Genomic DNA, 23,389 nt, shown 5'->3' with positions numbered 1-23,389 from the left:
CTATATTTTTATCAACACTTGTTATTGTTCAGTTCTTTTATAGTAGCCATCCTAGTGAGTGTGAGGTGGTATCTCATAGTGATTTTGATTTGCATTTCCCTAAACTCCAATACTTTGGCCACCTCATGCAAAGAGTTGACTCGTTGGAAAAGACCCTGATGCTGGGAGGGCTTGGGGGCAGGAGGAGAAGGGGACGACAGAGGATGAGATGGTTGGATGGCATCATCGACTTGATGGACATGAGTTTGAGTAAACTCCGGGAGTTTGTGATGGATAGGGAGGCCTGGTGTGCTGTGATTCATGGGGTCGCAATGAGTCAGACACGACTGAGCAACTGAACTGAATGATTAGTGATGTTGAGCATCTTTTCATGTGCTTGCTGATCATTTGTATATCTTTGAAAGTTAAAGTCCCTCAGTCATGTCCGACTCTGCGATCCTCTGGACTGGGGCCTGCCAGGCCCCTCTGTTCATGGAATTCTCCAGGTAAAAATACTGGAGTGGGTAGCCATTCCCTTCTCCAGGGAATCTTCCCAACCCAGGGATCAAACCCAGGCCTCTTCATTGCAGGCAGATTCTTTACCAGCTGAACCACCAGGATTGCTATTAAGTTCTTTGCCCATTTTTTAACTGGTTGTTGGTTTTTTTTTTTAAATGGCTGTGTTGTAGGTGTTCTTTGTATATTCTGGATATTAACCTCCTATCAGATATGGGTTTAAATATTTTCTACTATTCCATAGGTTACCTTTTCATTGTGTTAATTGGATCCTTTGATGCACAGAAGTTCTTAGATGTAGTCACATTTATCTATTTTTCCTTTTGTTGCCTGTGCATTTCACATCATAGCCAAGAAGTCACTTGCCAGATTCAGTGTCGAAAGTGTTTTTCTCCAAGAGTTTTATAGTTTCCCTCTTATGTTTAGGTGTTTGATCCATGTTGAATTCATTTTTGTATATGGTGTAAGGTAAGGATCCAACTTTATTCTTTTGTTGTGGATATCCAGTTTTCACAACATTATTTGTTGAAAAGGCTATCTTTTCCTCATTGAATAATCTTGGCGCTCTGTTTGAAAGTCATTTGACCATATGTGTGGGAATTTGGTTCTGAGCTCTGTTGCATGCCAGTAGTCCCTGTGTCTGTCATTATGTCAGTCTTTATAAATGACTTTTTTCAGTTAATTTACAGTGGAGTATAGTTGGTTTGCAGTGTTGTTAGTTTCTGCTGTTGAGCAAAGTGAATTAGCTACACATGTACATATATACCCTCTCTTTTGAATTCCATCCCATTTAGGTTACCACAAAGCATTGAGTAGAGTTCCCTGAGCTATATATAGTATGTTCTCATTAGTCATCTATTTCATACATAGTATCAAGTGTGTGTGTGTATATATATGTATATGTGATATGTATGTGTGTATATATTTATATATGTATGGTAATCCCAATCTCCCAACTCTTCCCATCCTTCTCCTTTCTCCCTTGGTATCCATGTTTGTTCTCTACATCTGTGTCTCTCTTTCTGTTTTGCAAATAAGATCATCTATGCCATTTTTCTAGATTGTACATCTATGTATTAATATATGACATTTTTCTCTTTCTGACTCACTTCATGCTGTATGACAGTCTCTCCGTCCATCCACCTCTCTACATACCATCCTGTTGTGACTGCTGTGGCTTTATGATTAAGTTTTGAAATTAAGAAGTATGACATCCAACTTTGTTTTTATTTTTCAAGATTGTTTTGGCTATTTGGAATCCTTTGAGATTGCATATGAATTTTAGGATGGATTTTTCTGGTTTTGCAAAAAAGAAAAAATACCATTAAAAATCCCCTTAAAAATTTGATCTACTGAAAATATTCTCTCAGATGGTAAAGAATCTGCCTGCAATGTGGGAGACCCAGGTTCGATCCCTGGGTTGGGAAGATCCTCTGGAGAATGGATTGGCAACCCACTCCAGTATTTTTGCCTGGAGAATTCCATGGACAGAGGAGCCTGGTGGGCTGTATATGTATATCTCCATGGGGTCACGAAGAGTTGGACATGGCTGAATGACTAACACACACAAAAATTTGATAGAGATTGTATTAAATCTGTCAGTCACATTAGGTAGTGTTGATATCTTAATATTAAGTCTTCCATCTGTGAGGATGAATTGTTTTTCCTTTTAATTGTATCTTCTTTGATTTCTTTCAGCAACATTTTATAGTTTTCAGTATACAAGTCTTTTGACTACTTTGTTACATTTATTTCTAAGTGTTTTATTCCTTTTAATGGTATTTTAAGTGAAATTTTCTTAATTTCCTTTATGGATTGTTCATTGTTGATATATAAAAATGCGGCTAATTTTTGTGTGCTGATTTTTTATCCTGTAACTGTGCTGAATTCATTTATTAGTTCTAACAGTTTTTAGAAACTCTTTGGCATTTTCTCTGTATAAGATCATGTTATCTGTGAATAAAGATAATTTTACCTCTTCTTTTCCTATTTGGATGTTTTTTATTTCTTACCTAATTTTACTGTCTAGGACTTGCAGTACTATGTCAAATAGAAATGACATCCTTGACTTGTTCCTGTGCATAGAGGAAAAGCATTTTGACTTTAAACACTATGTTGTTGCTAGTGGGCATTTCATATGTGGCCTTTATAGTATTGAGATAGTTTCCTTCTATCTCCTGTTCCTAGTTTATAAAGTGTTTTTCCCAATTTTTTTTTGATAGTTTATTGTATGTCTTTTAATATGTATTTTATTAGTACATTTTCACTTACTCTATTTTTTTTTAACCTCTGGTATATCTGTTAAAATAATCAGACAACTCTCTTGTAGCATTCCTGACAGTGGGTTTTCTTGATTGCATCTCCATTGTGTCCCTCTATCACATAGTCTTCTGTTCTCTGTATTTCCTACACATCAGTAGCTAGATCCAGAAGCTGAATTAGATTTAGATTTGATGGTTGGTTTGTTTGTTTTGGACAAGATTTCATGGGTGGGGTAAATCTTTCAATAAGAGATGTGTAATGTCTGGTTGCTCTGTTTTTTTTAAACTTCCACATTCTGATTGAACAGTCTCATTTAACAAGCCATTGTAGAATGTTCTCAATTATCCTGTAAATCCCTGACCCAAAGTTGATTAGGAAGGAGAAAACTCCAGTTTGAGGGGTTTTTAAACCATAAATTCATTAACTCAGCAGAACCAAGTATGTGTGGACCCATGAAAGAAATAAAAAGAGTAAGTGTTTTTTATACATACTAGCCCATAGCTACTTTTGGTGAGGTATTGTTGTTGTTCAGTCACTAAGCAATGTCCAACTGTTTGTGACCGCATGAAGCCTGCAGCACGCCAGGCTTCCCTGTCCTTCACTATCTTCAGGAGTTTGCCCAAATTCATGTCTGTTGAGTCATTGATGCTATTTAACCATCTCATCCTCTGCTGCTCCCTTCTCCTTTTGCTGTCAACCTTTCCCAGCGTCACGGTCTTTTCCAGTGATGGCTCTTCGCCTCAAGTGGCCAAAGTATTGAAGCTTCAGCTTCAGTCCTTCCAATGAATATTCAGGGTTGATTTGAAGCAGTTTTGAGATGAACCTAAACCGCTTTCTGAATTTGGAGATTTTCTCAAGTGTCTTCTTTCCTTCAATATCTCTCCAGTATTAGTGCAGATCCTTGTTAAGGCTTCCTGGTCACCTCTTGGAGACAGATAGGTATCCTTAGTGGCTCAAGTAGATGCCACATTCCTTATCTTTTCAACAGCATGGTGAATTTCAGTTTACCAGCTACAGCTCTGAGCCAGTGAACTAATATGATTAATCTGTAGGTGTGCCTGATGCGTGGTGGCTAACTTTAAAGGTAAATCCAATTCTGCTCCTTGAAGCTTAAATCTAGCCTTGGGCATTTTCTGTGTAAGTGTCTAGCAGAGGTTTATCTACAATATATATGGTGGCCACCATGGGCTTCCCTGGTGGCTCAGATGGTAAAGAATCTGCCTGCAGTACAAGAGAGTGGGGTTCAATCTCTGGGTTCAGAAGATGCCCTGGAGAAGGGAATGGCTACCCACTCCAGTATTCTGGCCTGGAGAATTCCATGGACTGACTAGTTCCATGAGGTCACAAGAGTCAGACATGACTGAGTGACTTTCACTTTCATGTATAACGCATATACATGGTAATCTTAACTTGGGAGTAACCAACTATTTACATTAGGGAAAGGATGCTGTGCTTACATGGGAGCTGAGGAGTGGAATACCTTTCCCTGGTCATCGGTCACATGACTCCAATCAGAGTTGCTATTTTTTGAACAACTATACTAGAAGGACCCTACTTTTCTTTCCTGTTATAGTAGCAGATAATTTTATATGATGTTGATATTCTTAAAGTACTCCCACAGATTTATTCTTTGACCCTACCACAAACAAGGCCTCTTTGAATTATGTATTCCTCAAATGCTAAAGTCATTTTGTGAACCCTGAAAATTTTCAGGGACTCTACATTGAACGTATTACATTTGGAATGTACCTCAGTAATTATGGTTTATTGCCCTTTGTCACTACCAGCTATTTGTTGATAAGCTTGGGCTTAGCAAGATTTTGCCATGACCTGTTCTGCCAAGTCATTTGGACTATAAACAATGGATTTGGGCTTTGCTTAAGTTCCTGTCCACAAATCTAACCCTTTAATGATTAAAGGGTGTAAGCTAATAGGTATAGGTGACCCACCCACGGAGATCACACTGCTTGGCTGTGCAGGTAATTGCTTTTTTCTTAAAGAGCATTTTTGGATTTCTATGGAATTGGTGTAGTGCTTGGATCCTATATGAATGACAGTGCCTTCCCCTCCATTCCTAGATCTTCAGGGTATGGGACGACACCTCTGCTGGTTTCCTAGAATTGGAATCATCGCTCTTAGTGATAAGAAGCTTGGTTAGCATCTTTTGGGAGAACCAGTGGCGCACTGCTCCTGGGAGCGGTCACACTGCCTGTTCCCAGTTTAACATCCACACACATCAGCTTTACCGATGATTGGTCTCTTAAAAACACAATCACCTCAAAAATATTGGCATGAGGAATTTAGGGGTGACCTTATTTTTAAAAAGCATGCACATCCAGTCTGAACACAGAATGTTCATGTACCTTTCTGTAGTAGGGACATGGTGTCCCCTGTTTGGACTGATCTGCAGTTATTATTATAGTATAGAGATAAAATACCACCACCACCACCCTGTAGTAGTAGCAGCAGCTTAATACTTGCTAGGTACTATGTTCAGAACTTTAAATATATCATCAATTTAAAACCTCAAGCAAACCTGTTGTATTCCTATTTTGCTGATCTGGGACCTGAAGTCCAGGGGTTAAGTAACTGAACTGCCCACCACAGAGCTAGTAAATGGTAAAGTGAGAGTTTCAGTCTAGATGCTATGACTGCAAAGTGCATGGTGTGACCACCATGAGAATGTACACTTCTGGTATCCTTCTACCCTTTATGCCTACAGGTTGGGAACTCAATTATCTTAGAAGAAACTCCTTCCATTTCTTTGACATGTAGCAAAAATGTACCCCTGCCAATGCCTTATGTGTGGACTAGTGTTAGACCTAGTTCAGTCAAGAGATGAACTGGATGGCATCCTCATAAGCTCTGATGAAAGGAGTTTCATTCCTCGTCATCCTAAGAGAATTCCTAGATGGAAATTTAGAAACAGTGACACAGTCCTACAGTCACAACAGTGTCTTTGTCTGGTGGTGGAGTCTTGGCAAAATCAAATTTCTGAGTTGCTGTGGATTGTGCTTACTGAAAAGTGCATTTTTAATGATGCCTGAAGCTTATCAAATGCCCTTTGTTGTTGTTTAGTCTCTTAAGTCATACATTGTTGTTGTCTAGTGGCTAAGTTGTATCTGACTCTTTGCAACCCCGTGGACTGTAGCCTGCCAGGCTTTTCTGTCCATGAGATTTTCCAGACAAGAATACTGGAGTGGGTTGTCATTTCCTTCTCCAGGGGATCTTCTCGACCCAGGAATCAAACCTGCATCTCTTATGTATCCTGCATTAGCCCGTGGATCCCTTATCCTTGAGCCGCCAGGGAAGCGCTTATCAAATGCCCTAGCTCATCTGTAAGACAAAACAAGTCGACAGAGCCCATATCCTAGTCTTCCAGTGTTCTAATATTCACATATACTTATAAACAGCCTTTTCTTTCATTTAATTCACATTATTTTTTTTAATCAATTTCTATTGGAGGGTAGTTGCTTTATAATGCTGTGTTTCTGCTGTGCAGAAAAGTGAATCACTTTACATATACATAACATATACATTACATGTACATAACACATATACATATGCACATACATTACATATACATATGCATATACATTACATATGCATATACATAACATATACATATAGCCCCTTTTCTGGATTTTCTTCCCATTTAGGCCACTACAGAGCATTGGGTAGCGTTCTCTGAGGTATACATTAGGTTTAGCTATCTATTTTATGCATAGTATCAGTAGTGTATATACTGTCAACGTATTAATTCAAGACTGACACATGAATCTCCCTAAAAGGTGAATTTAGTGGTATTTCAGCATTTCTATGCACTGATTTTGTCTAGAGTTTCTTCTCTCCAAAGCATTTTCATCCCATGAAGATCTAGTGTAAATGGCAGTGATCAGGCTGAAAAAAATCAAGGAAGAGAATAAAAGAATGACAATGGCCAGGGATGATGCTGATGATTTGGATACAGGATGATAGTAACTTTTGTCTCTGTGGGCAGTTCTGTGTTCTAGAAACAGGAGAAAAAAGATCTTGAGGCTGTGGGATTCACTGGATAGAGGATGAGAGCAAAAGAATTGCTTTAGACTTGGACCTGACTTTTCTGTATAATATTGCTTTCTCTTCAGTAGACATAACCATCTTCGACTTACACAAAGCAACCTTGAGTAGCCTAGCCTTGCAGTGAGTTCCTTCACCTTATTTTCATGACTTTAAGCAGACATTTGCCATTTTAAAAAAATTGAAGTGTAGTTGATTTGCAATGTTATATTAGTTTCTGGTGTATAGCAAAGTGATTCATATATATATGTATATATAAATATTCACATATATTCTTTTTCAGATTATTTTCCATTATAGGTTATTAGAAGATATAGACTATAGTTCCCTGTGCTATACAGTAGGTCCTTGCTATTCATCTGTTTTATATGTACTGCTGTGTATCCCTTAATCCCAAACTCCTGATTTATCCCTCCCTCTCACCCTCCTTTCCCCTTTGGTAACCATAAGTTTCCTATGTCTGTGAGTCTGTATTTCTGTTTTGTAAATAAGTTAATTTGTATCATTTTTTAGAATCCGCATTTAAGTGATATCACATGGTATTTTTCTTTCTCTGTCTTACTTCACTTAGTATGACAGTCTCTGGGCTCATCCATGTTGCTGCAAATGGCTTTATTTCATACCTTTTAGGGCTGAGTCTTCCCTGGTGGCTCAGGCGGTAAAGAATCTGCCTGCAGTGCAGGAAGCCTGGGTTCAATCCCTGGGTTGGGAAGGTCCCCTGGAGAAGGAAATAGAAACCCACTCCAGTATTATTGCCTGCAGAATTCCATAGACAGAGGAGCCTGGCGGGCTACAGTCTGTGGGGTCGCAAAGAGCTGGACATGACTGAGCAACTTCCACTTTCTTTCTTTCTAGAATCCCATTGTATATCTATACCCCATCTTCTTTTTATATTTATCATTCAAGTTGCTTTGAAATTGAATATCATATCAAAATAATTTAAGATCAGGGTTACATTTCATTCCTCTGTGTGTGTTTGTGTGTGTATGTGTGTGGTGCTGGATACTGTTCGTCTTGATTTGGCAAGGAACAGCTAGTAGAATTTCCTGAGCATAAGAGCTATAGTAAGTTTACAGTGTTTCTTCATTAAACAAAAATGATAAAATATTTGATTATATTTTCTCTATTTGAGCCGCTTCACTGAACTATTCAGTTTTTACTAGGGAACTAAGTTGCAGAGCATATGAGAATATATTTCACAAGATGTATTAACACATACCACTGATGAGTTTAAAATATAAATAATTGTATGCTGTTCTTTGGCTAGTCTTATTTAGTGCATCACATAGATAAGAAAGGCTTTGTAAGCAGCTGTTTCTAAAAATGAGCTGCTCTTTAATCGGGTACAAATTATGAATGAATGTGTTTAATAGTATTTAGATAGATAGAATGATTTTGGGAGTCAAACACCCATTTTTCCTCCTAAGCTAAGTACCTAGGATTTTTTTTTTTATACTGATGCTGGACACTAACTAAAGATAACATTTAATAATTTTTCTTAGAATTATTTGAAATACTTGCTGTTTATTGCTGTCATTCATTTACTTCTCCACCGAACTTTGGGAAAGCCCTGGGCAGGCACTATGCATGGTCCCAAGGATGGAGGAGAAAGATACAGGGTATTGACTCTGCCACAGACAAGAGCACATACAGCTGTGGTACCCAGAAGCTGACAAGCCTGTCTGAGAGAAGTCAGGGAGGAAAACTGTGGACTGATGAAGGGTCAGTGGGAGAAGCCCTGTGCAAGGATGCAGGATGTGGGCATGGGGGTTGAACAGAGACCTTGATGTCTTTATACTGATAACCTGAGAAGACCGGTCCAGTGAGAGAGGCTACTGCAGATAGTTATAAAGAGACATGGGCCTGGGGAAAAAGAAAATGGTGGTGAATATAAGGAAGGTATGAATTCTAGCTCCAAGCAGCAGGAGGTTGTGATTCATTTAATATGGGCAATATGATGAGTCCAGATTGCAGCCCATTGAGTTTCAAGTACTCTAGGGTATATTGGAAGGGCTGATGCTGAAGCTCCAATACTTTGGCCCCCTGATGCGAAGAGCCGACTCATTGGAAAAGACCCTGATGCTGGGAAAGATTGAGGGCAAGAGGAGAAGACAACAACAGGGTCAACAGAAGACTAGATGGTTGGATGGCATCACTGACTCAATGGGCATGAGTTTGAGCAAACTCAGGGAGATAGTGATGGGCAGAGAACCATGTCATGCTGCTGTTCACGGGGTCTCAAAGAGTCAGAAATGACTTAGCGATTGAACAACAGCATGGTACATCAAGTATCAATGACCAATAGGTGACTGATATATGGGCCTACAAATGAGATCTAAGGTTTAATAGAGGGGAATGGGGGTGGTGATTGAAGGTGTGAGTATGTGGGTTCTGTAGGCAGTGTAAATAGAATGAGGAACAGATGAAAATAGTCCTAGGAAATGACATCACTTAAGGGATAGGGAATGGATAATCTGATTGTAGGAAGATGCTCAGAAAAACAATTCGTGATATTACAGACATCAGAGAAGGAGAAATGTTAAGAGAAATTAGACGGGAGTGGCAAATACCACTGAGGAGTCAAATTCAGAGAAGAATGGGAACATTTGGCAACAAGTTTTACTTAAAATGAAATATTTCTTTGAAGTGGAAGCAAGGTTCTAAATAATTTTTCAAAAGTGATAGAGCAAAAATGGTGTTTTGAAAACCACTCTTTCATAATGCATCTCTGGAATTTGTTACTGCAAAGCACAAGAAAAGTAAGATTTAGCCAAAGACATGGTGATTTTAATGTCGCAGTTTGGGTCTTAAAAAATGTGTTTTTCCCAAAAAAAAAAAAAAATGTGTTTTTTTCCCTTTCTTCCTCTAAGTATGCCAAAATAAGCCATCAAGCTGCGACTCATTTATTAACTGTTCAATGTTAGCTTTTGTGACATTTGACTTCTATCAGGCATGTTGGGAAAATGTGAAAATACTAAAAGCTTATTATACTAGGAAGATGGAATCTAATCTTGATATGAGAACTCCAGTTGCTGGAATGTGGAATAAGTCTGTGACCATGTTTATCTGTCTGCTCTCCCAGCAGGTAGAACACTTGGGGTGGGACAACTTTGCACCCTCACAGCGCTGTTGTTGCTCAGTCACGTCCAACCCTTTGGCCCCATGAACTTCAGTGCGCCAGGCTCCCCTGTCCTTCACTGTCTTGTGGAGTTTGCTCAAACTCATGTCCATCGAGTCGGTGATGCCATCCAACCATCTCATCATCTGTCACCCTCTTCTCCTCCTGCCCTCAGTCTTTCCCAGCATCACAAGCAAATCATAACACAGTTGCAAATAAGTTTTCCTATCTCTGAAATCAAAAGTACATGTGCTCTAGAATTCTGCTTTTCAAACTATAGACTTCGACACATTAATGGGCAATAAAATGGAAAATGGCAGAATATGTTCCACACAGTATGGAAAGTCTCATTTTGCCAAGCACGCATTTCAGCTGTGTGTGTGTGTGTGTGTGTGTGTGTGTGTGAGACAGAGAGAGATGTTACTAGATCGTAGTATATAATGATTTTCCCCCCTATTGATTGTTTTAACGTATTTGAGGAATACTGCTTTTGACTCAATCCCTTTGCTATTCTAAAATTCCTCCATTCCAGTTCATCATCAGACTCTTCTTTAGGTGTAGTAATGTTTCCTAATAGTATGGTGGATTGGCAGGTATGAAAACTTAAGGAATGACAGCTAATAACAGAAGAGAAAAGCATTAAGAGGTAAATAAGGCCAACATCTGTGTTGTATTTGACCACAAGACTCAATGAGCCTTTAAAATTTATTAGTATTCTGACTCGCAGGTCATTACTGTAATTTATGAAGAAAAGTTAGAGTATGCTATATATTCACAAACAATAGAGTAATTCTTTTGATGGTGGTATAAATAAGCAACCATATCAAGGAGAAATAATCATTTTTCAGAACTAACGCTACCGTGGCACATAAATTCTAGAATTGCCAATTAAATAATTGCCATGTGTCTCTTCCGCCTGGCCATATAAAAAGATTCATTGACGTGGTTATGAGATAAGTCAGTGTATTTTTATTGGCCTCAAGGAGAGGGAGGACACACCTGAGTCAGGTGTTTTGTTTCAGAAACAACTGTTTGAACTTTCCCTGCTGGTCCATTCTGCTCTGGGCTGTATTTGAGCATTTGTTTTTTCTAGCACACTTATTGCTACTTGGAATTCTTGTGAGTGAGCAATTTTCCTATAAAACCAAGATTCAATAAGACTTTTTCTTTACTCACTGGTAAACTGTTTTTAATTCTTCTACAGCCTATGAAATTTCATAGATTTTAGGTGGTAGCTCGTGGGGAAGATTGATCAAGGTTAAATCATTGCACAGGAAATGTTTTTCTTTCTTTTTTTAACTGGAGGATAATTGCTTTACAATGTTGTGTTAGCAAGAAAGTGAATCAGCTAGCTGTATCCATATATCCCCTCCCTCGTGAGCCTCCTTCCCACCCCTGTGCCACCCCTCTAGGTCATCCCAGAGCCCTGAGCTGAGCTCCCTGCACCAGAGAGCAGCTTCCCACTAGCTATCTATTTTACACTTGATGGTGTATATATGTTGATCTTACTCTCTTAATTCATCCCACCTTCCCCTCCCCCCATGTACACGTATCTGTTCTCTATATCTGTGTCCCTATTCCTGCCTCACAAATAGGTTCATCTGATTGCACAGGAAATTTGAGGGAAGTGTTATTATTTGTCCCTCCACACACAACTCTTGGACACTTTGCTGGCCTAAGTATTTTTCTTTCCTGTATGCCCTCTTACAAAAGCCCTGGGGTATTTGCTTTGCCCTTTTGCCAATCTCACCCCAGATTTTTGGCAATGATGTATTTTCTGCCTCCTTTCCACTGCCAGTCAGCTGGCAGAGAGGGCCTGTGGGGAAGGGGGATTGAGGCTAGCAGTACCATCCTGCTGTCTTTCCCCAGACCGCGTCTTGTGCTTCTCTGGGACTCCTGCAAAGGTAGAGCGTGCAGGTGCTGGAGCTGAGGGTGTGCTGGTGGGATGGACAGGAGCTAGTGGGATGGGTCCTGCAGGGATGGGGTTAACTCTGCCTCCCTGGCCACAGTTGATTGGCCCATGGCTGTACCCAGTGAGTCCCAGGCCCCTCCTTTTTCCCATGTGTATAAACACATATGCATCCTAAGTTGTTTCAGTCATGTCCAACTTTTGACGACCCTGTGGACTGTAACCCGCTAGACTCCTCTGTCCATGGGATTCTCTAGGCAAGAATACTGGAGTGTGTTGCTATGCCCTCCTCCAGCGGATCTTCCCGGCCCAGGGATCAACCTACAACTCCTATAGTTCCTGCATTGCAGGTGGATTCTTTTACCACTGAGCTGCTTGGGAAGCCCCTATGATTGTGTCAAATTAAAAGATGGAGGGTGTTTTTTTTATTCTATGGGATAAAATATTTTATCCCATATTTGCTATCTAGCCATCTATTAGATGAGAAAACTGAGGCTTAGTGAGCTAAAGACACCAAAGTAGAAGAGCAAGGGTAGGGCCTGGCCCCTGGGTCTAGGCTCTTCTTCCTCCACTTGTTGCTATATCTCAAAGCCCATGAGAAGATGGGGCTTTAGGTTGTTGATGCACTTCAGATGCTTGCAGGGTAGGGGGTAAAACACAGGCAAGTTTTGAGCTTTAAAATGAAGACAGTGTGTTTAGAAGACAATAGAGAAAATGGGCAAGGTTTATGTTGGACAGTATTAGGAAGCAAGATTATTACTTTCTCTGAGTTTTTTGTTCTCTACTCTTAAGACTCAGAGTTGGTTGATACACATAGTACACCCAAGCCAGATGGATGGGCGACATGAAGGTGTAATTTCTCTAGTCATAATTTCTCTCATTAAATGATACCTGTACATCCAAAGGTTTGCTGTGACTATAAAGTAGTAGATCAGAAATTATTGTTCTTTGGAAAATTTTTAAATGCCATAAAGGTAAAAGTTGGTATTGCAGTTAGAATGCCAATAAAAACTTGAGAAACTCACATTATATCCTTGTACTTTCCAGAATTTTTTATTTGTTTTTCACTAACTATGCAGTCTCCCCTGGTACCTCCAATGATAAAGAGTCTGCCGGTAGTGCAGGAGACCCAGGTTTGATCCCTGGGTCAGGAAGATCCCCTGGAGAAGGAAATGGTAACCCACTCCAGTATTCTTGCCTGGAAAAATCACATGGACGGAGGAGCCTGGCGGGCTACATCCCATGGGGTTGCAAAGAGTTGGACATGACTAAGTGACTTACACACACACAGGCAGGATATTCACCGTGAACATTGTTGCTTCGTGGGTGAGATGCATTTTGAACATAGTAACAACATTAAATACCTCCACACTCCCCATCTCAATGCTGGCAGATGTCATCAGGATATAGGTTGTGTGACACAAACCATCTATCACTAGTGTCAAAGGCTTGAAGTGTTGAGTAGAAGCCACTGTTGAGGATTCTGGTGCTCCCCTGTGTGTGTGGTACTGGCTGTTTGATGACTAAATAGTGTCACAAGAATGTCAAGATCAACCTTCTGAGTTAGCATGGTGCCAGCTGGTCAGAGTGGCCATTACTTCCTATTTTGAGTGTACTGAATAAGTACACTGAATAAGTACAGGCTGAATAAGTAAAAAATAATAGTAGTTACCATCTGCAGTAAAATTGCTCTTTACTGTCCTTCTGAAATTTATCTTTATCGTATCTATTTTCTGGTAGTTGTGACAGTGGTTTTAGACACTTTATGGATTATATTGTTGATTGTGGGTGCTCAGTCATGTCCGACTCTTTGCATCCCCATGGACTGTAGCCCACCAGCTTCCTCTGTCCATGGAATTCTCCAGGCAAGAATACTGGAGTGGGTTGCCATTTCCTATTGCAGGGGATCTTCCTGACCCAGGGATCAAACCTGTGTCCCTTGCATCTCCTGCATTGGCAGGCGGATTCTTTACCAACTGCGCCACCTGGGAAGCCCAGGATTATGGGTTATCAGTTCAGTTCAGTCCCTCAGTCGTGTCTCACTCTTTGCAACCTCATGGACTGCAGCACGCCAAGCTTCCCTGTCCATCACCAGTTCCCGGAACTTGCTCAAACTCATGCCCATTGAGTCCGTGATGCCATCCAACCATCTCATCCTCTGTTGTCCCCTTCTCCTCCTGTCTTCAGTCTTTCACAGCATCAGGGTCTTCCTCAAGGAGTCATTTCTTCTCATTAGGTGGCCAAAGTATTGCAGTTTCAGCTTCAGCGTTGGTCCTTCCAATGAATATTCAGGACTGATCTCCTTTAGGATGGATTGGTGGGATCTCCTTGCAGTCCGAGGGACTCTAAAGAATCTTCTCCAACACCACAGTTCAAAAGCATCAATTCTTAAGCGCTCAGCTTTCTTTATAGTCCAACTCTCACTATACAGTCATGTATAGTCCATACATGACTACTGGAAAAACCATAGCTTTGACTAGATGGACCTTTGTTGACAAAGTAATGTCTGCTTTTTAATATGCTGTCTAGGTTGGCTGTAGCTTTTCTTCCAAGGAGCAAGCGTTTTTTAATTTCAGTCACCATCTGCAATGATTTTGGAGCCCCCCCAGATAAAGTCTCTTACTGTTTCCACTATTTCCCCACCTATTTGCCATGAAGTGATGGGACCAGATGCCATGATCCTAGTTTTCTGAATGTTGAGCTTTAAGCCAGCTTTTTCACTCTCCTCTTTCACTTTCATCAAGAGGCTCTTTAGTTCTTCACTTTCTGCCATAAGGTGTCATCTGCGTATCTGAGATTATTGATACTTCTCCCAGCATTCTTGATTCCAGCTTGTGCTTCATCCAGCCTAGAATTTCTCATGATGTACTCTGCATATAAGTTAAATAAGCAGGGTGACAGTATACAGCCTTGACATACTCATTTCCCATTTTGGAACCAGTCTGTTGTTCCATGTCCAGTTCTGTTGCTTCCTGACCTGCATACAGATTTCTTAGGAGGCAGGTCAGGTGTTCTGGTATTCCCATCTCTTGAAGAATTTTCCACAGTTTATTGTGATGCACACAGTCAAAGGCTTTGACACAGTCAATAAAGCAGAAATAGATGTTTTTCTGGAACTCTCTTGCTTTCTTGATGATCCAACCTATGTTGGCAATTTGATCTCTGGTTCTTCTGCCTTTTCTAAATTTAGCTTGTACATCTGGAAGTTCATAGTTCATGTACTGTTGAAGCCTGGCTTGGAGAAATTTGAGCATTACTTTGCTTGCGTGTGAGATGAATGCAATTGTGCGGTAGTTTGAACATTCTTTGACACTGCCTTTCTTTGGGATTGGAATGAACACTGCCCTTTTCCAGTCCTATGGCCACTGCTGAGTTTTCCAAATTTGCTGGCATATTGAGTGCAGCACTTTCACCGCGTCATCTTTTAGGATCTGACATAATTCAACTGGAATTCCATCACCTCCACTAGCTTTGTTCATAGTGATGCTTCCTAAGGCCCACTTGACTTCACATTCCAGGATGTCTGGCTCTAGGTGAGTGATCACACCATCATGGTTATCTAGGTCATGAAGATCTTTTTTGTATAGTTCTTCTGTGTATTCTTGCCACCTCTTCTTAATATCTTCTGCTTCTGTTGGGTCCATCCCATTTCTGTCCTTTATTGAGCCCATCTTTGCATGAAATGTTCCCTTGGCATCTCTAATTTTCTTGAAGAGATCTCTAGTCTTTCCTGTTCTATTGTTTCCCTCTATTTCTTTCACTGATCACTGAGGAAGGGTTTTTATCTCTCCTTGCTATTCTTTGAAACTCCGCATTCATATAGGTATATCTTTCCTTCTCTCCTTTGCCTTTCACTTCTCTTCTTTTCTCAGCTATTTGTAAGGCCTCCGCAGACAGCCATTTTGCCTTTTTGCATTTCTTTTTCTTGGGGCTGGTCTTGATCACTGCCTCCTGTACAATGTCGTGAACCTCCGTCCATACTTCTCCAGGCACTCTGTCTTCAGATCTAGTCCCTTGAATCTATTTGTTACTTCCACTGTATAGTCATAAGGGATTTGATTTAGGTCATACTTGAATAGTCTAGTGGTTTTCCCTACTTTCTTCAATTTAAGTCTGAATTTGGTAATAAGGAGTTCATGATCTGAGCCACAGTCATCTCCCGGTCTTGTTTTTGCTGACTGTATAGAACTTCTTCATCTTCGGCTGCAAAGCATATAATCAATCTGGTTTCAGTATTGACCATCTGGTGATGTCCATGTGTGGAGTCTTCTCTTGTGCTATTGGAAGAGGGTGTTTGCTATGACCAGCGTGTTCTCTTGGCAAAACTCTGTTAGCCTTTGCCCTGGTTCATTTTGTATTCCAAGGCCAAATTTGCCTGTTACTCCAGGTATCTCTTGACTTCCCACTTTTGCATTCCAGTCCCCTATAATGAAGAGGACATCTTTTTTAAGTGTTAGTTCTGGAAGGTCTTGTAGGTCTTCATAGAACTGTTCAACTTCAGCTCCTTCAGCATTACTGGTTGGGGCATAGACTTGGATTACTGTGATATTGAATGGTTTGCCTTGGAAATGAACAGAGATCATTCGGTCGTTTTTGAGATTGCACCCAAGAACTGCATTTCAGAGTCTTTTGTTGATTGTGAGGGCTCCTCCATTTCTTCCAAGGGATTCTTGCCCACAGTAGTAAATATGAGTTATAGTGGAACATAGAAAACATGTCTTCCTGAGTCACTGATTTCCTTGCTTCTGAAACAGATGTGTGAAGGTGAATTTCCTCCACTCTATATGTCTGAGTAACCCTGGAGTTTATATTTTTTGTATTATTATAAACAGCAAGTTATTTTCTTTGTTAGGCAAAGTACCAACAACATTAGAGGTACTTTTCAAATGAAATAAGTTACTGAAGTCCAAATACAGAATAAACCACATAATCTGACAAAGACTGGAGCCCAGGTCTTGTGGCCTATCCTGATGTAAAGTCCCTCTTGATGAGACCCCTTATTTCCTGTACTCTGATGTAGATATGGTCTTGACCTGTGAAATTCTTCTTTCAGGATCCACCTACTTCAGTTTCCCTTGGACTGCGGATGGAAGAAATGATTTTCAACTTGGCTGACACACATCTATTTTTTAATGATTTAGAAGTAAGTTATGATTCTTCTATATACTCTTCATGTTGCATGTTTGGAAACGGGTGATTGGTCCTGAAATAACAGTGGAATATTATTTTTTGAACATACAATTGGAGTGGTGAGGTAACGTAATTATTGATTATATGGTAATGTGTTTTGCCTTCGTGGAATTTGTTTTGCTTTACTTTGGTTGTTGTATTTCAAAGTTTGATTCTGTGGAACCATTGATATGGATTAACAGTTGGTGGCAAGAATCTTTAAACTGTGTTGATTATCAGAAGTACAGATTTCTCAGTTAATAATCACTGTTGAGATGTGTTACCTTTAGTGATCCTTGCATATGTTATATGTTATCCATGTCAGACTCTTATCATATTGAGTCAGGTGCTTTTCTGTCAGGCTAGTCCAGCTGGTTATATAACAGTTTAGTCAAGCCTCTACTCGGGGTTGCCAGGATTCCTTATGTCAAACTGCTGATGGTTTTATTTGTCCTTTATAGTTTGGGAGGAAATTTTTGTACAGTGGCTAGTAAAATGTGTTACAGGTAGTGATGAACATGCTGATCTTGGTTGGAAGCATTTTTCAGAATAAAGAATATTGATTTTCATGTCTACACTATGAGAAAATAGCCTGTTTTCACTCTCTTCTTGATAGAGATAGTTGTTTATTTAAATCCTGCTATTAAGCAAGCTTGTGGTAGGGCTGCCAAGAGGCATTAATCATCAGGTTGTTGTTTTGCTAGATTTTATAAATGTATGTTATTTCAGACAGGAGAAGAATCTGAAAGATTCAAGTAGAACTTTTACTGATCAAAGTTAATTGGCAGCAATTGGCCTTTAAATATTTCCTGATGTTTCCCCTTTTCAAAATCAAGCAAAATGCACCTTATTTCATAGATGAGCCAAAATCATTTTAAAAATGCTGGTGTGTGACAGAATTTAAATGCGGTTTGTTCAACATCTGTCCTGTATTTTGATTTCTTTTCATCTGCAGTGAAACTACTCACAGACGAATTGGCAACTTCCAGTGCAATGAAATTATTTAAATGTGCTTCATTTTCCCCCCATTCCTTTAGTGAAATATTTATTTTTATACATAGAATAAAATACAGATTTTTTTTTTTTTTTGGCATTTTAATGTGCTTGCTTTCCTTAAGGAAATTACATGTAAGGCCTTACTACTTTTAAGGTAGAAATATTCCAAGGGAGTGACAATTTCCTAATTGCTTTAGAAAAACTTAACAATCATACTTACTTTCAAAAGCTGTTTCTGATTTTTGGTTGTGATTCCCTTCATAAGAGAACAGCACCAAAAAATTCTGTATTTTACTAATACATTAAAATCCCTTTCTTGGGTTTCCTTTTGTTTCCAATGATACAGACTAGATTGATATTTTGTCTTGGATTCAGCCTTGTTAATCTTACTGTTGTTAATAGGTGTATTGGGATGGGGAATACATGTAAATCCATGGCTGATTCATGTCAATGTATGGCAAAAACCACTACAATATTGTAAAGTAATTAGCCTCCAACTAATAAAAATAAATGGAAAAAAAATAAATGAAAAATAAACTAATTTCCTAGCAAAAAAATAAGAAGAAATTAGCAGTAATTTTCTATTGTTTTTAAACTCTACCTTCTTAAAAATGCCAAAGCTAGTCTGTGCAATGCCAGAACTATGTGCTGAAGAGTGAGAAGTTAGGCAAAATAATAACTTGGTGTAATATAAGACAGAGAAGCTTCCAAACTCAGTTTGGATGTAATACAGTCAGATTTTTATTTGTTTACTAACATTATTCACGCTGAACTATACAGAGAAGGTCTGAAATAAAAGTATATATTAAAAGTTCTAGTTTAGGTTTGTGATGGATGTAGTTTTTTCATAAGCCTAAATTTTAAAAAAGGAGAAGAACTAAGGATCCATAAAGATACTGAAATACCAGATTTTATTCTGAGGACTCTTTCTTATAAGTCAGGTAGAAAAGAGGACAAAGGACTAATTCAACCACATATAAAAATCAATAGTGAAAAATTATTTAAGCTTGTTAACTTTACCAAAGCTGACTTCACATTATTTTACCTGAGAATAATATAAAGGTATCAGCAAAAGTATATATGAAGGACTCAGCCATTGCTCTAGATTTGCACAATGTTTAAAAAATAAATTGGTTCTTAAACTTATTTCAATCTTTCATTTTATATTTTTGTAATTCAACAAAGCTGAGAATGGTCACTTCAAATATCTGTTTCTTTCAAACTGAAGAGTGAAATTATTTCCTGGCAAAAATAAATGTATTAGTTTAATACTCTTTAGAAAACCAAAATTATCTCATCAGGCAAAAATGATGTGGTAATGCCTGATTTCACAGTCCAGTTAGCAGTGCACTGTGGTAAGGGGCATTAATATTTTAATATATTTTAATTACATGTTTTTAGCTTTTGAAGATTTAAAGTTCAAGTAATGTTAAGGAAATTAATAGTCTGTTGGTTAGCTTGACGTGTGATTTCTGAACTCTGATTGTTGACTGTAGCTTCATTTTCTTTAAAAATTTTAACTTTTTGCCAGCCTGTCTGTATAATTTGGTTAGTTTGCAGCTGTGACTTATAAGAGATGCTGAATAAAGAAATACACTGTGAGGAGCTTCCAGTGACAATTCTTACATTATCAAAATAGTTGCTTAAGGTGCTAATTAGAATATTAGTTGGGAAATTTTAGATATGATTTTAAAGTAACTTACAAATATCTTCATTGTACTTTAAGGCGTTAAAAAGTTACCCATTTTTCGTTTTAAAAATCTTGTCATCTCACTTACTGACAATTTTTAACAAAAGCAGTCATAATTTAAATTAATTCTGTTGCCACTTAAGGAAGAAAATAAAAAAGAGAAAGATTGGTTTTTTGAGCCATTAAAAATACGTGACATGTGAAGGAACATGAGTGACAGAGAGACACAATTATCAAAGAAAATACTATTCTAGCCCCCCACCCTGCCAGAGAAGGGTTTAGACTTGAGTTCTATGCACTCCTGGCTTTCCTATGTCCACGTCTAATGCCCTCTGTATCATTTTACCAAAGATCTCTGTGTGCAATCCTATGATGCTTATTATGGAAAGTCATTTTTTATGAATGACAGTATGATATTGGAGGATTTTTTTTCCAGCTTCTTGAGTAAAGCGTGTCTCTTTCTAACTGAATGGAGAAAGAGCTCTTTCTGTTGGGTATTTATTGAAAGGTGATGGGCCTTCTGAATATGATAACATTTCAGTTTAACTTGCCTTTTGTTTTGGTTCTCCTACTGGATTTCTCCAGTTATAGGAAGATATTTGATCAAGATGGATGTAAGTCTAAGGAAAAATAAGGCACACGTTTATGTTGAATTTTCTGTCTGATGTTATGTAGTATCATCTCACTGACATTACAGTTGCCATCCAAACTGATATTGTATCAACGTGGTAGCCTCTGAGAATCTTTCTCTCAGACCACAGGGGTCAAGGTGGGGAAACAGAAGTGTAACAGAAAGTGGGGTCTGGCTGCTGACTGCTCAGAAGCCAATAAAGAGGCCAGGTTGGTCAAAAGGAAAGTTTGCTTTATTTTCAACGGTGGCAACCGAGGGAAGGGTGGACGCATGTCCATAGGCCGACTTCTCTCCACTGACAATCAGGGGGCAAGAACTTTTATAGGCTGGGTGGGGGGCTACATGTAGAAACAGCACAGTTACTTTTGGCAGTCATCTTGAAATTGGTCATCGGTTGACTGATCCACTTCATCTTGATTGCTTTAGATACAGTTAATCTTCAGTTCCAAGGTCAGTTTGTTCCCATTTCCTTGAGGCCGGTTCTCAGAGTTGTGGCAGCTCATGTCATGGCTACAGTCTGGTCATCAAGTAGTTAACTTCTTCCGTCTGGTGGGAGTTTCAGTGTCTCTAAGACAGCTCACAGGATACCTATAGCCCTTGAGAAGGAACTAAAGGTCCTTGACTATGCTTAATGAGTACATTGTTGTTATTTAGTCTCCTTTGACTATTTTCCTTTATTTTTGCACCTTCTCACTTGTCTGATTAAACTTATTCTTTAGCTAGTTTCTCCACAGGCAAAAAGGCAGGCAGAGGACATGGGGGGCGAGGACCATGGGGTCCTGCTCCATTTCAGAAGGACCCCACCTCTTGTCTTTGGGGTTGTGCACACCATGTTCTCCTAGTCAAGTGTGGAGCTGTGCTGCAACTTTCTCCCTCACACTCCTAGCATGTTGGTTAGTTGGGACAGGCCAGAGGACTCTTTGGTGTTGAGCTCTACAATGTCAATGCCACAGTCCTTTCTTGGGCCTTTGACGTGTGGACTCCTGTCCCAGGTCTGATTTTCAAAGCATTTCCTCTTATAGCTGCTCGTTTTCATAATTTTTTATTAAGAAAAGGCCTGGGACTAAGGTTCTGATCTCAATAGACCTGGGGTTGATAACTCAAAGACCAAGGAAGGGCATCACACTTGAATGGAATGCCATACTTGAAAGGAAGTAAGCTGCAGTAAATTTTCTTATAAAGGAAAGAATTTAATTTGCCCCTTGGTTTCATTATAACTTAAACTTAGGATAAATTAGAATAACTAGGATAAACTTGGATAACTTTAAAATTTAGGTTATCGTGTGTTAATTATTTTGATATCTTGTTAAGAAATTGATTTTTAGCTAGGAAAAGAATCTTCTTTCAAAGGAAGGAATGCCAATGCTAATTACTTTTGATCTCAAGTGAAGTGTTCTGTCCTAATGTTTGTGCTTCTAAAAGTGGAGGAGCTGCAAGCTAATTTAGAAGTTGATTTTTTTAATAGAAAAGTATAATTCACCTAGAATTAATGGAGGAGCAAAAATAGATTGAAAGATGTTCTATAGAATTTTAACATTATTTTTATCTGCAGTTTGAGATTTGATTATTTTCTTACTCTTTTATGTGTATTTCAAATTCTCTATAACGTATACTTATTTCTTTTGTAGTCAGGGAAGAAAACAAACACTATTTTTGAAAACCATAGATAATATTAAAAGACAAAATTAAAAAAAAATAAAAATTATTTTTAACCAATAAAAAGTATTATTGCAGTGCACTAAGGAAAACCTAAAGAAATTAGCAAAGGACGTAAACAGATAATTCACAAGAGAAAAGCGTTTGAATTTTCAATACATATAAAGAAAAGAAAAATGTTGGATTTCACCTTTAGTAGTCAAAAATGTCAGAGTGAGTGTTCAGCCTCTTGCCCACCAAATTAGCAAAGATTTAAAATCAGTAATATGGTCTAGAGTGCAGTGAGATGAACACTTATGTTACTGATAAGGGTATGGATTAGTACAGTTTTCAGAAAGGTGGCTTGATGATAATACGTCAGAACCTTAATGTACGGATCCTTTTACTCAGTAGTTTCACTTTTAACTTCTATTCTAAGAAAACACTTATAGGCAGAGAATCGATAGAATAATAAACACTTACTGAACACTTGTCCTATGTGATTTACATACGTTATTCCAGTTAATACCCTTGTATTTCTATGATAGGAGCACTGGTATTATCTCCTTTTTATAGATTATCCAAGAGAAGCTTAGAGTGGCTAAAACAAAACTTATCTAAGGCCACACAGCTACTGAGTGGCAGATCCTAACTCAGGTTCAGTGCTTTCTAGAAATCCACTCAACCCCACGCTGTATCTCTCACATAGTGGTTTTTTTGGAGTTTTTTGGTTGTTTGTTTTTCACCAATAAAATATAAAAATACTTTAAAAATTCTAAAATAGATGAATAGTGATTAATGATACATCCTCATTGAAAATTGTTTTAAAACGGCTTATTAAATATAGGGAAAATATTCATGGTTAATTCCAAGTTTTAAAAATAGACTGTACAGTACAGTGTAGCCTTGATTTTAAAATGTATGGTAAATTATCTGGAAAGGCTACATACTGAATGAGTCCAACTGTTTGACATTCTGGAAAAGGCAAAACTATGGATCAGCTAGCTGCCAGGGAGTGGGAGTAAAGAGAGATGAATTAGGTGGAGCACAGAAGATTTTTAGGGCAGTGAAACTATTGAGTATGATTCAGCAGTGGTGGGTATAAACCCATAGCATGTACTACACCAAAAGTGAACATTAATGTAAACTGTGGACTTCAGGTGGTGAAGACGTGTCAATATAGGTTCATTGATTGTAACAAATGTACCACTCTGGTGTGAGATGTCAACAGTAGGGGACCTTATGCGTGTGTGGGAGCAAGGAATATATGGAGACTGTCATTTTCTGGTCAGTTTTGCCGTAAACCTAATATTTTTTTTTAATTAAGTTTATTAACTTTTCTTAAAGTATGGAATGTTGAAGAAATTGGAGGGAAATTTTAAAACTGCTATTACAAAACACAAGAGACACAGGCTGGATCCCTGG

The 23,389-nt window shown here is 38.6% G+C and overlaps 1 protein-coding gene across 10 annotated transcripts in view; it reads left to right on the top strand.

Annotated features, from left to right (window-relative positions):
- EYA1 (EYA transcriptional coactivator and phosphatase 1) overlaps window positions 1-23,389 on the top strand; it is a 179,954-nt gene that overhangs the window by 116,352 nt on the left and 40,213 nt on the right. For all 10 annotated transcript variants that reach the window (XM_043484052.1, XM_043484062.1, XM_043484053.1 and 7 more), the window contains one exon: window positions 16,897-16,986. In XM_043484052.1, coding sequence (XP_043339987.1) covers window positions 16,897-16,986 — 90 coding nt within the window. The remainder of the gene's footprint in view (window positions 1-16,896; window positions 16,987-23,389) is intronic.

Source organism: Cervus canadensis, chromosome 12 (assembly GCF_019320065.1).
Source record: "Cervus canadensis isolate Bull #8, Minnesota chromosome 12, ASM1932006v1, whole genome shotgun sequence".
In the NCBI taxonomy this organism is placed as follows: Eukaryota; Metazoa; Chordata; class Mammalia; order Artiodactyla; family Cervidae; genus Cervus; species Cervus canadensis.
Note: the sequence above shows the minus strand (reverse complement) of the source record. Positions and strands in the feature narration are given on the sequence as shown.